This window comes from Falco biarmicus, chromosome 3 (genome assembly GCF_023638135.1).
Source record: "Falco biarmicus isolate bFalBia1 chromosome 3, bFalBia1.pri, whole genome shotgun sequence".
Classification (NCBI taxonomy): Eukaryota; Metazoa; Chordata; class Aves; order Falconiformes; family Falconidae; genus Falco; species Falco biarmicus.
In genome coordinates this window covers 108,833,609-108,847,540 of record NC_079290.1, presented here as the reverse complement: position 1 = coordinate 108,847,540, position 13,932 = coordinate 108,833,609, and the positions used below count along the sequence as shown (strand labels likewise).

At 51.9% G+C, this 13,932-nt stretch overlaps 1 protein-coding gene across 2 annotated transcripts in view; it reads left to right on the top strand.

The window, feature by feature from the left end:
• Positions 1-13,932, top strand: part of EPHB2 (EPH receptor B2) — a 129,434-nt gene that overhangs the window by 92,658 nt on the left and 22,844 nt on the right. For both annotated transcript variants that reach the window (XM_056332728.1, XM_056332727.1), the window contains exon 6: positions 11,319-11,443. In XM_056332728.1, the coding sequence (XP_056188703.1) occupies positions 11,319-11,443 (125 nt within the window). The remainder of the gene's footprint in view (positions 1-11,318; positions 11,444-13,932) is intronic.

The window sequence follows — 13,932 nt, the reverse complement described above, 5'->3', positions numbered from 1 at the left end:
AAGAAGTCAGTTTTCCGTCCGATACCCACATGCATTTGGACTCTGGGCTGGGTAAGAGCATGAAGAACTGGGGCTTTGAGGTCAGTGATGGGACCTGGCTTGGGGACAGCGGGACCGTTGCACAGTGACAGCCACCTGCTGGGGACCGTGTGGGACTGGGATGCCCTGGGGCAAGCAGGGAGGGCTGACTGGGGCTGGGTGTCCCTTGGGTGAGGTACTGGCGCAAGACATCCAGGTCCGTGGGGAAATGCAGTGAGTTGTCCTGGCTTTCCACCCTGCCCATGCTTGAGAAGCAGAGGTCATCTAAGCCCTGCATGCCTTGCGTGCTCCTGCCATTTCAGGCACACTGGGTTTTGGGTGCTGCTGGAGCCTGGATCCCAGCCTAGATGCCTCCAGGCCCTGTGGCTGGCTTCAAGGTCAAGGAATCCCTTGCTCTGTGACAGCACCATCTTTGCCGCTGCACAGCATCACCCTTTCGTCTGGCTGGAGCGAGCTGCTGGTGTTATGCAGGGCTTGAAGCGCAGGAGGAGCTCTGGGACCTCTGGGGAGCCCTGTACTGAGGGGTGTCCTGCTCTGGTCCCACGGGGGATGCTCTGGTCCCACAGGGGATCCTGTTCCCCGTGTAGTTCTCATGTGTTGGAGCTCCTTGGGTCACGCAGTGAGGCTGAGTTCCCGGGTGAAGGTAGTGGGAGAGAAACTTGCCCACTTAACCCTCGGTTTTCCAGATCTCTCTCCCCGTTTGCAGGGCAGTTGCAGGCATCCCCTGCCAGATGCTCTGTCAGCAACTTTCTCCCCCACATCTCCCCGTTTACTGCCCCGTCCCGTGGCCTCTGGACTAGCTGATGCCTTGCAGCATCACGGTGCATTTCCCTGCCACTCCGTCTTCAGGCAGGGTCATGCAGTTAATCCTGACCCCGGATCACAGCCGCTTCTGCATGTGGGTAATTGAAAATGCCAGAATTCCCTGCTGACTCTCCTGTAATAAAAGCAGTTCCCGCCGTCCGGTAACCTGATGCTCCGGGGACCAGGATCTGTCAGGAGGGCTCTGAGGAGATGCTGGAAAACTCCCAGCTGTTCTTTTTTTTTTTTCTTTTCTTTTTTTTTTCTTTTTTTTCTTTTTTTTTTTTTCCCCCTGGGTAATTTCAGTGTTGCTGGGGAGACGCCATGGGCCGGGTTGGCTTTGCTCTCTCTCTGTCAAGAGTGTTTTCCAGAGCAAATGTTGACTTTGTCTGACATGACATGGGTTAGTGGTATTAAAGTGATCAGAGATAGAGGTTTTGCTGCCCGTAACCTGACTCTTCCAGCTAAGCCAGCAGAGGAATGGAGACACTTTGATTATACTGGGATCTCAATAGCCCTGACCCGCTGGCAGGCAGGGAGGGAAAAGCTGAGCCTGGTGGGGCTGGCAGGTGAAGGAGGCGGGGGGCTAACTGCAAAACAGGGGGCAGATTGCAATCGGGGAGCGTTTCAAATGAGTATAAAGACCATGAAAGAGAAGCTGTGGAGAGATCCTGGTGTCCCCCAGCAGGCGGTCCAGAGGCTGGAGCCACACAGTCCTACTGAACATTCCCATCAGATGACCAGGGAGCAGGACAGGAGATGCTGCCTGGGGAGTCTGAGACCCTGGGCTCCCCCTGTAGTGTTGCTCTGGCTGCTGGTGGTGTCTCGTTCGATTTTATTCCCTTTACAGCAGCAATCCAGCTTCCCAGCCTGTGCAGTGTGACCTTCCACGGCTTCACAGCAGCACCAGGGCTCTAGAGGCTCTGAAGTGGCCCTGAAGTGCTGTGGACATCATCTGGTGTAGCTGGAGATGGGCTTGTTCCACAGCATCATGTCACTGAGTCAGACCTACGAAAAACCGGTGGCAGCAGCCACTGGCAGTTGTGGTGGCCCAAGAGTCAGGACCTGACGCAGAAAATAGGCTGGTGCTATCAAAGTCTGGTAGAAATAGGATGCTTGTAGCCCTGATGGGTCCTTTGGGATGGGATGAAGCAGCACGCATGAGGGACCAGACTGTCATGGGGTTATGTTGCTCAGCATCTACAAGGAAGATGCTTCCTTGTTCTCCTCTTAAGTGTGTCCCCACACACTCATGTCTTTATTTGTGGTCTTTGTGTGCTGAAAAGGTAGGGGTGGGATAGGAGGGAGGCGACTCTTGGTAATATTGAAAAAGCAGGGCTGGGAGAAAGGTGACAGCCCCCAGATAGACGCTTTTGCTGTCTGAATAAAAGCAGCAGCTGCCCCAGCAGATGTCCTGAGGACTCCTGGCCATCTTGGGCCAGGCTGAGAAAACCTGGTGTCATGGGGATGGGTTGGAGAAAGAAGCACATGAGCTTCCTGAGGAAGCCTCTGAACAGCACAACTCAGAGGTGTAAAACCACCGAGGAAGATGGGCCTATTTATTTCTCGTTCACCTAATACAATTCTTCATTGTGTGATGCCCCCCTACTGTGTTTTGTCAGTTTTTTTCATAATGAATTGCCCTAAGCTTCACATAACAGTTTCACCAATTACACTAATTTGGGATGCGTCTCGGATCTCTCACCCCGCTTCCAGCAGGACACAGGGGGGTTATAGGGAACACAGACACAGACTGGGTCTGGAGGCGTTTGTTCTGACCCTGCATCAGCCAGGAGTGAAGGAAGCAGCAGTTCTCTCCTCCCTTCCCTGAGCTGGGGGGGGAAACAGTTAAAAACAGATGGTGAAGGTGCAGAATGGAGAGGGAACAGCAGCTCTGAGGACTGGGCTGAGTCAGAGGGGTGTTGTGGGGGACACACTCGGAGGAATATCAAACCTGAGCGAGGAGGAGGATGCTGTCTCTGCAATTACGAGGGATGGGTACGGGCTACTGAGAGCAGTTGGGAGGTTTCTGTTTGAAAAAGAGGTTAACAAAAAATTGCAAAAGGTTCAGAAGTCATCAGGTTGAAATGTGGGCTGATGAGTCTGTGAAGCACTCAAGAAGCTCGGTCAACTTAGTTAACAGAAAAAGAAGACAAAAGGATTTTCGTGATCTTTCAGTTCTTCCATGAGGACAGGATTCTGTTTCTAGACTCGTCCTTCATTTAGCTAGCAAAACCAGAAAGGTTCCAGCAGTTGGAAGCTGAAGTCCATAAATTTCAACCTGAAAATAATATGTGCATTTTAGAACAGAGCAGGTAACTACGAGGAAAACCTCCCCAGAGGCATGGTGGGCTCATCATAATTTGAAGTCCTTGAAGAAGATGGGATGTCTTTCTATAACATATGCAGGAGGGTCAACCACAAGCGTTTCAGCTGTATTTAACTTGCTGCCTGGGTTCTGTTGCCAGTGCAGATGTTCAGGCCTGGGTGTTGCTGTAGCTTTTCCCAATTTTCGGCAAAGTTGACATGTTCTTGTGCTGTCTTGTCAAGCCACCCTGGATTTTGCAGTCAGCGTGACCTTCTTTCAGGTATTGCTGCAATTAGAAAGCACCTGTTTCTGCTGGAAAACTCAGATTTCTTTCCTTCTTGTCTTCTTCCCGTAATCTTTTTTTTTTTGTCATTTTCAGCAGGCAAGCCAAAAAGAAGGAACTATTTGGTGTGGAAATAAAATACTGGCTATAACAAGCCTTAGGCTTAGCAATGTTACCAACATGCCCCTTAGTCCGTACCTGAGATCGAACAAATCTTCAGTTAAAAGAATCCAAAGCCTCTCGTGGAGGGATCAGCAACAGTTAAGCTGCCTCTGCTGCGATGGATTTATGCCACCTGGGGTTTCAGTTTTTCTTAGCAGAGGTTGCTTAACCCTGAGGGTGGTGGGCACAGAGCTCCCCGGTTCCTTGCCCACAGAGGTATTAATTAGCCTGCATGTCACAGCATCCTCACAGAGCAGCTCCCTCGGAGGAGGGAAAACTGGACGTGCTTTCAGGCAAGGATGTAAGCAGGTTAAAATAGGATCCCTTTCCTGAACAAATGGTCATTTCTTAATTATCTGGAAGTACATGCTGAGCACTGAGGAGCTACTGCCTCTTGGCCTCAGGAGCAGCTGCATGCCTGGTGCAGAGCTGCGAGGGGCTCTGCCCCGCTGACCCTCCGCAGGGGCTGGCACGGACGCTTTGTCCAGGTTCACATCTGCTGATCCCTGTTGGGGATTGTTAGCAAAAGTTTGGGGTTTTTTTCTTCTTGTGTTTTTTTGGTTGGTTTTTTTCCTTTTTATTTTCCCCTTTTTTTTCTTTAGAACACATGCCTTTTGTAATCCTGAATGCACCTCAGCTAGAGTGGCCAGGAGGCAGGACATGGTGGGGCTCGTTTACAGTGCTGTGGCAGGGAAAGATTGTGCTTTATGACCAAAAAATATATTTTTTGAGCTAATAAACAAAGACTAAAAGATACTAGTACAGAGAGGCTGCTAACTAGGGAAGCCCCATCCTTGGAAGCTTAAAGACTCTGCTAATAAACCTCCACCTTCCCTGATGTAGCGTCAGGACCATTGTGTAGCAGAGGGTTGGACCAGAGACTCCAGGGGTCCCATCCCACCAGTACTTCTGGGATCTGGTGCTCCTGGGAACTGAAGGGTACAGTGGGAGAAGGGGGGGTCAATCCACAGGTGAATGCCTCCCCCATCAGCCTTCATGGCTCCACTCTGTGCTCAGCGTGGAGGCACCTGAGCCTCTGGGTTCATCCCATTCCCCAGCACAGTCCAGAATAGGATAAGATAGGGTAGGATAGGATGGGATAGGATAGGATAGAGTAGAATAGAATAGAATAGAATAGAGAATAAAGTAAGAATAGAATGGAATAGAGGATAAAGTAAGAATAGAATAGAATAGAATAGAGAATAAAGTAAGAATAGAATGGTATAGAGGATAAAGTAAGAATAGAATAGAATAGAATGGAAGAACAGAATAGAATAGAATGGAATGGAATGGAATGGAATGGAATAGAATAGAATAGAATAGAATAGAATAGAATAGAAAGGAATAGAGAATAGAGTAAGAATAGAATAGAAAAGGAATAGAGAATAGAGTAAGAAGAGAATAGAGTAAGAATAGAACAGAACAGAACAGAACAGAACAGAACAGAACAGAACAGAACAGAACAGAACAGAATAGAATAGAATAGAATAGAATAGAATAGAATAGAATAGAATAGAATAGAATAGAAATTTCAGCTGGGAGGGACCTGCAATGATCAACTAGTCCAACTGCTTCAGCTAGGCATGGATAATGCACCCAAGCTGATTACCCAGCCCAGAAACACTGACCTGGGAGGTGCTGGAGCACCATGGTGCCTGGGTTATGCCTGTCTGGCCAGTAGACTTAGTCCACACCATGGCTCTGTTACAAAGCACGGCCAGAAGAGGACAGGATGCCTGTCCTTGCCTGTTACCTTTTTGCTGGATCAGACCATTCGTTGAGGTTGTCTGTTGACGGTCTCCACCTTGACATCGGAAAGACCAACCTTGGGGGAGGCTGAAGTATTGTCCTCGGTGCTGGGGAAGGTCAACTGCTCAACAGGCTGAGCAGCCTTGTGGCTCTGGACCCTCTCTTGCCAAACTCTTGTTGTGACTCTACGTTTCCATCCCAGTAGGTGTCTGGGTTTTCCTGGGAGGCAGTCAGTCAAGTGGGACGTAAGATCCCAAACTTCCAATGGAAAGCACCTGAATATGCTGTGCGGTGGGAGTTGAGACCTTCTAGGCTGGACATGTCCACCTTGTGGCATCAAGCCAGCATGGTTTGTGAGAACACTGCTGGTTTAGCTGTCATTAGAGCCTTGGCAAAACTCAGTGGTTATACCTGTGTGTCCTTCAGGGATATTACGGGTATGCAGTTCTGCTGGCCAGACCTGAGGGTGGCGTATGTCTTCAGCCCCATCCTTCCCTAGTGTTTCCACTAGCTGAGCTCAGGCAGCCTCTTGCACCCTGTGTGGGCCACAGAAAAGCCAGAGAAGAGCTGCTGACATCCCCAGGGATTTATCCTGCAGAGCTGCCCCTGTGCCAGGGAAGCCTGCTCAGCTCCTGGTGGATTAAGGTAAACTGCCGAAGGGCCAAGCCACGGGTCTGGCTGTGATCAGCGCTGGGTGGCCGTGCGGAGGCTTGGGGTGATGATGGAGGAAGCATCCCTCGCATCCCACCAGTGCTTCTGCTCCGGAGGGGTCATCACGTGGGATACGGCGGCTGCCTCCCCTCCCTGTGCGCTACAGGTTTTGCTGCAGCAGGGGACAGGTCATCTGCCTTTTTACCTTAGTGGATTTTCATTAAGCTTGTTTTACACTCCAGTGGTGGTTTTGGCTTGGTTTATTTCTCCAGCAATTTGGAGAAGCCACAGGGCTCCGCTGAGAGGAATCCGAAGAATTTGAGGCCGTCCCAGATAAAGAGGATCTAGAAAAGTGCCTTTCAAGGCCTCAGATGATTCATTTTGCCTCCAAGTGATGTGAGGCTCAAGGGTTTCAGTCATGAAAAGTAAGTTCCCATCTGCTGTGGAAATGAAGCTCTGTTTTAATTATCGCATTGTCGCTGCACCTGTACACCTGGAGACACCATCAGGATAAACCTCCCTCCTGGAAACGGTCACTAAATCCGTGAGAATTGCCCGATGGCACAAATCACCTGGTGCTAAAGACCGTTTCCACCGTTGGAAACGGCCTCTAAAGCTCTGTTTCTTTTGTCCTACGGGAACAAAGAGGAGTCAGGGTTTGTGGAAGAAGGTGACTGATTCGACAGGGCCAGGTTAAATGCTGCTGATGAATCTTGGCGTCTGCAGCCCAGCTGTGCTCTAGCCGGTCCTAGGAAGGGCTTGGCACAAAGCAGGCTGGAAAAAACAAAGGCTTTTCTATTATTTTGGTCCTTTTTGCAGTTTTTTAAATCTTCTCTTTGAACTACTCAGAAACCCAACAGAGGGAACCTATGTATAGTTTGTTCAGAAACAACAGTTCAGGCAAGTCAGCTTAGATATTTTGAGACTCTTAACCGTCTTTGCTCAGCTGAGTTCATCACGTGTCAGAAAGTGTATCTCTCTCACGGTCTTTTCTGTTGTATTTGTCACTTCACCATGTCCTGTGGCAGAAAAAGCTCTTTCTGCATCATAGTTCAGGCTGGTCACAAAGTGCTTGATGCTTCTGTCAGAGCCGGAGCACACCTTGTGATGAGAGTAGCACCAGGCAGTGCTATCCCAAATGGGATGCTCTTTGTTCACTTCAACTGTTTTCATCTCCTTCCTTTTTATTACATTACCTGCATTAAATACTGCTGGGGGGCTGAACTCCTTAGCACAGTCTCTGCCACTGAAAGTGCTCAGTGAAATTTGGGAAAACAGGCAGGGAGTGAAATTGAGACAGGATGGCTATCCTCATTTTCCAGGTAGAACATGGCAGTGCAGAGGGATAATGTGGATTTGTACTAGGTCTCCCATGTGGATGTGGGGCCAGAGCAAACTGAAACCAGGACCTTCCAGCCTTGGAAGCGGTGAAGAGTCAGAAGCTTATAGGTCTTCACTAGCTTTGACGCTGACCAGGAAGGAACCATTTGCTCCAGGATAAGAGCTGCCAGATCCCAGCTGCCGGAGTGTTTGTGTCACTGGCTGGCTAGAAGCTTTTCCCTCTGACTGGGCTTGAGAAAGTCACTCTGAGGTTTGGCTGATTCCACTAAACCAGTTTCAAACTCAAGACACCCAGTCCCAGCCCATTCCTGATGGATGGAACTGGGAGCCTCTCACCTGTGGTGAAGATGTGTGACCAGGACCATGTTTCGTAGCATTGCTGGGTATTGTGCTCCTTTGGCACGAGTGCAGGCAAAAAACTCATGAGGCCACACCTGGGGTAGTGTGTCCACTGTGGGGCTCCCCAGTACTCCAGAGGCATCAACAAACTGGAGCAGGTCCAGGAGGGGGATCACTGGGATGGGCTGGGGGGTGTAGCACGAGGCGTGAGGGTTAACAGAGCTGGGTTTGGCCAGCCTGGAGAGGAGGAGGCTGAGGGGCACCTCGCTACAGTCTTCCACTTCAAAGGGGAGTTGGGAGAGAAGACAGAGCTGGAAAGGTGCACAGTGAGGGGACAGTAGTAACGGCCACAAGGGATAATGAGGGAGGTTCCAATGGGATGTAAGGAAAAGCTGCTTCCTCAGGAGAGCGAGGCAGCTGAGGACTGGTACCCGGAGAGCCCGTGGGATCCCCATCCTTGGGCATACTCAGATCTCAACTCGACACAGTCCTGAGCAAAATGATCTGACTTGGAAATTACTTTGCAAGCCAGTTGGACTGGAAACCTCCAGAGGTCACTTCTGACCTAAATCTTCCTGTGATTTTATTATTGTGCATTTCCCTGACATCTGTGATAACAAGAGTGGTTACTGAGGAGATGCGATGGTGGAGGTTCCTGCCTATCCAGAGCCACTCCTTTGCCCCAGGTGTAGGAAAAGTGCTGAAATTGCTGTAGTCGTTCATCTCACCTGCCTCCTCCCCATTAGGCTCGTTAAGGCTCGTTAGAGGAGCCCCACCTCATCCATTTGCTGTTTTTTTCTGAGCCAGACAGAGCAGGTTCACCAAGTCCACAGCTGCCTGGGCTGTGGCTGGGCACAATTGATTTATACACCAGTGAGGTGCCCTAGCTGTTATCTTTTGTAGTTTCCTGGGCATGGTCTGGAGAAGCAGGAGATGCCCTGTGGAAGCCATGAGCTCCCAGGCTGGCGTGCAGAAGTGGAAGAAGAGCATCTCAGAGAACCTCAGCCCTACCTGGAGGGAGCTGAATCTGAGGAGCTTCTCCAGCTGCAAGACCAACCGTTGAACCTGTGTCTAAAGCCTGGGACGGTGCCATGTCCCAGATCTGGGGGGAGACAGCTGTGGGTGAATGTGGCCTGTGTCCTGGAATAGCTGGGATCGGTTCCCAGCGTGTGTGCAGCTCAGGTGTGTCAGGGTTGTGTACTCGACTCCGTCCAGTCCTAATCCCTGTTGCAGGGTGACCTGGAGCTTGGTGACATGTTCCTTCCAAGCCCTTTCTCCGCAGAGAGAGACATGTTTGTCTTGGAGATTGCAGATGTCCTATGAAATCTGTATCAACGAGGAAACGGCAAGCTCTGGCAAGAGCTGACAGGCTCCAGTAATGTTACCTGTGTTTTATCTTAACACCAGCGTGAGAAATCCCAGGAGTCTGTGAATATGGGCCCTGAAGTGGTGGGACTGGGACACTAAGGTGGGAGAGAGGCAGTGCTGTATGGCACAGAGCAAGGGAAGGTCTGAGATGATACAGAGAGTTTCAGACCTGTGGGTGATGGGGCTTGGCTTAGCCAGAAGTGGGCAGAGGGATTGGCATTTGGGAGGAGGTGAGGCTTTGGTCTCAAGATCTAGACTCATGGGATGGTTTGGGTCAGCAGGGACCGTTAAAGATTATCTAGTCCAACCGTATGTTGTGGACAGGGACATCTGTCACTAGATCTGGTTGCTCAAAGCCCCGTCCAGCCTGACCTTGAACACTTCTGATGCTGGAAATTCTCTGCCCTCGTTCAGATTTTCGGAAGTGCTGGACCATCCTAGAGATGGCCAACGCTTGCTGAGCCTGGACCCACATTGCACCTTCCTTCAAGAGAGGGAGGACCCAAGGAGATGAAGGGTGCACCAGTGGGGTGGCAGGTTTTGCTTTACCCATACCCAGCCCCCTGCTCCTGTTGGCACGCGTGTTGAACGTCCCGGGAGCTACAGCACTCTGAATCCAGGAACCCAGTGGTGAAGTGCAGGGACGCTGCATCAGAAAAAATAGCTTTTGTTGGTATGTTTTGGGAGGGGTGGCTCAGCTGTAAGTCATTACAGTTATGTGCCAGGGCATGCTGCAGCCACGCTGGTCCACGTAGCGCAGTCCTCCCCCTGCCCTGTCTGCAGTCCTCGGCTGGCGTGGTTTCTGTCGCTGCTCGTGATGCCAAGGGAAACCAGACTGGAGATGGGCGAGGGGAGCTTTGCTTTGTGCGCCGCTCCTCCGAGCTGTTTCTCAGAGCTGTCAAATGAGTTGTTCTTCTATGAAATATTGAAAGGGTTGGACCTGGTAAAAGCCCTTCTGAGCGCAAGCCTTTCTGCATCCATTTGTAACCAGGCCTGGCATGCAGGTGATGGGGAAGCTTTCTCGCTACCACTTTGCAGTCCTCTCCCACCCCTGAGGCTTCCCCTCTGCCCTGGAGCTGCTGAAGCGGTGCCTCTGCGCTGGCAGGCGTGCCAGGGCGCACGCTGTGCTGGGGTTAGCGCTCTCCAAGGCCGGCTTGGTGCTGGGTGAGGTCTGGGATGACAGCCGGAGTGCCGCCTGTCCGTGGAGGCTGTGCCGGCAGCAGGCTGGGCAGGGACACGTGCTCACCCCATCTCGGATGCCCTGAAGAGGAGGCAACAGGGACATGGGTATGCATCAGCCCCTCCAGCAAGGGTGGGCAGCTGCAGGCTGATAGCTGCCATGCTGTGGCATCTCTGCCAGCAGTACCTGAGCCATTAAAAGCAGTCCAGGCTGCTTGTTCACCTGCCCTGGTGCACAGCCAGCAGGACCAGGGCTGGTCAGGGGTTCCCACGGAGGTGGCAGCTCCACGCTGTGCTCCCTGCCGCACGGGCTTGTTAGCACAGGTCCCTGGAGGACAGTTTTCCCACAGCGTGGCACCAGCCAAGACTGCCCTGATCCTACCTGGCCATGTGTCAAGCCGCGTAGGCGATGCAGGGCTGTGCAGGGGGTGGACAGCTGGCTCGGATGGCTGAGGAGCTGCTGGAAGGTCCCATTGTGCTCAGTGGGACAAGTGGCGTCTGTGGGTGTGCTATTTCCAGGGCACTGCGACGAGGCGGGCGACTCACCATTGTCAGCGTGTCAGGTCAGGTTTGCCTTGCATGCTCAGGCTGCTGTATGCACCTCCCTTGATTGGCATGTGCAACTTGCAGACCCAGCACACTGAGACGGAGAGGAGCTGCTCGCTTCCTGCAACTGCCTGTGCCTTGTAAAGCTTCTCTAGGCAAATGTAAAAATCTAAACCCCCCCTATTTCCCGGCGGCAAGCAGGGAGGATTGCATGTTGCTGGGCTGGTAGTACTTTTTCCAGGGGAGCAAGGCTGTGTTTGCTCCAGCCCTGAGCTCGTTTTGCCTGGGAACGATCTGTTTTCCTGCCCGAGATGCTGTCCTACGTGTTTTATAATTACAAACTCTTAATGAGCAGTGGAAACATTTTGTTCTCCTTTAACTGCTCCCTACAAACAGCAAAAGCCGGGATCTCCTGACCCCTGGACAGCCCTGCCACTGCTGGAAGCAAATTCAGTAGCTCCAAACAGCAATAATACACAATAAAAACCAGGGGATGCAGGTCCTGCCCATGCAGGCATCTGACTGAGGCCTCTCTCTTGCTCTCTCTTCCAGCTCCTTCAGCTGTGTCCATCATGCACCAGGTCAGCCGCACTGTGGACAGCATTACCCTCTCATGGTCTCAGCCTGACCAACCCAACGGAGTCATCCTGGATTATGAGCTGCAATATTATGAGAAGGTACCGCAGGACCTTGGCAGGGTTCACCCCTAGGTGTCTGGGAGAGGAGGTGGTGTAGGGCATCGCCTGAGGGCGTAACACCGGGCTACGGCAGTTGGTTGATCCATAGGTTATGTCTCTTGCTGCGGGTGGCAGTGACTGGAACCCTTTGGAGTCCAGCAGTGGTTCCAGTGACCGTGCTGCAAGTGTGGAAGATCTACTGGTCTTTCAGGAGGAGCTTCTCCCTTCACCTCTCCAGCCCCTGTGGCAGGTGGACCCATTGCAGGGAGAGCTGGGTAGCCAGGGCCCAGGGTCTAATTTGTCCCTTTCTGCCACTGAGGCATTAGTGGGGAATGGGGATGGTAGGGAGCGTCTGGATCCCATCCAGCATCCCAGGCTGGACCACACCAGCTGAGTGTCTGGTCTTGGAAGTTTGATATAATGCTCTCCATCAGTGCTTTTACACCAAAGAGGAGTTGGGCATCTCTGTGCAGCAGCCTGTAGCCGGGTGTTGTATACCAGGGAGAAGCTGTCCCATACTCCCATGGAGGGTACCTACTGCCCCACGGAGTCAGGGGAGGCTGACACGGAGGGGTCCCACAACTCGGGGGACATGAGGAACATGCCCCTTCCACCTCCCCCCTGCCCCGGCAAGCAGAGGGAGTGCAGGCCAGGGCTGGGCCAGGGTGTCCATCCCATGGGGCTGGAATTGTGTGGCTGCTGAGGAACCTGAAGACCACGTTGATGTCAACCAGGACTTGCCAAGCTCTGGCTGCCTGGTGAACTTCATCCGTGCTACCTGGGGGAGGTGGGGAGCAGGAGATTTCTTCTTGCAGAAATCTGCCCCCTTAACACAAGAGCTTATAAACTATACATTAAAAATTGCAAACTAACTAATTAAAAAGCTTTACGATTAAATGGGACTGAAAATATTTTTCCCAGCAGTTGCCGGAAGAAATTATTAATCCCCCCACCACTGCCTGCCTGTGACCTATTTTCTCATCACCAAGAGCCTGAGGGAGAACAGGGAAGGGGGGGAGCTTCTTTGTAAGCTGTTAAATAGGTCCTGACCTATATTGCATAAATCACAGCCATTTATTTGACCCTTGGAAATGATCCCAGAATACGTGGCAAGATGGATGAGTAGGACAAGGCAGATCTGGAAAGCAAAGAGGGGTCCTTTCCCTGGGTGCCCTCAGCATAGAGGGAGAAGATCTCGGGGAGCTCAGAGGATTCTCCTCTTTCTTTCTCATAATCTCTCCCCCTCTTTCTTTTGTTCCCCTCCCCTCTGTTTTCAGCGGGGGGCTGCAAATAAAATGGGAATTTTTGTCTAAAGGGGAAGCTGCTCTTCATGGCTGCTCTTTGCAGTCGACCTGGAGGTGAGCGTCTGCTTGCCCCGTTCGTTGTCAGAGCGTAGGACACAGCCCGTCCCTGGTGATGGGGACAGGTGGTCCACAGCACGCTCAGGGAATGGTGCGGTACCAGCCCTGACGGGGAGCGCAGCGCAAGCAGCCCCACGTGCTCGTGCTGAGGCTGTTCTCTCCCGGTATTTCATGGAATCACAGAATGGGTTGGGTAGGACCCCTAAAGGCCATCTGGTCCACCCCCTGCCATCAGCAGGGACATCTTCTACTCAGGCAGGTCACTCAGAGCCCTGTCCAGCCTGGCCGTGAGTGTTCTCAGGGGTGGGGCATCCACCACCTCTCCAGGCAACCTGTGCCAGTGTTCCACCGCCCTTGCCTTTAAGAATTTCTTCCTTATATCTAGTCTGAATCTACTCTCCTTTAGTTGAAAACCATTACCCCTTGTCCTATTGCTACAGGTCCTACTAGAAGTCTGTCCCCATCTTTCTTATAAGCCCCCTTTAAGTATTGAAAAGAGTGATAAGGTCTCCCTGAGCCTGCTCTTCTCCAGGCTGAAGAATCCCAGCTCTCAGCCTGTCCTCGTAGGAGAGGGGCTCTGGCCCTCGGATCATTTCTGTGGCCTCCTCTGGACCCGCTCCAACAGGTCCGTGTCTTCCCTTCCCTGAGGTGCTAGGACTCCAGAGCTGGATGCAGTAGTTCAGGGGGGTTCTCACGAGAGCGGAGCAGAGGGGCAGAATCCTTTGAACCTCTCGGGATACTTTTTTGCTGGTGCTCTGGCTGAAGGAGAAAGGCATGTCTTTATCTCCCCCCAACCCAACGTGTACATCGTTCCCAGAAAGGGCTCACTGGGTCACAGCTTGGTCCCACAGCAAGCAAACCTCAGAAGATCTGAAAACAGGTTAAAAAAGAAGGTGAATAAGCTCACTCAAGGTCTGATCCATCCCTAGTTATCACGAGCCAAGGTCTTTATATGCTGGATTTGGTCAGTAAAGAGCCTTCTGCGTTTTCAGTGATGCAATGACACTGTATCCTCTGGCTGCTTGGCAGAGCTGAGGCTCACGTTAGTCCAGTGCCGAGTTTTGCAACGGAAAGCTGTTTCCTTGATCCCTGGGAACAGTCCCAAAATGCACAGCTTGGGATATGCCA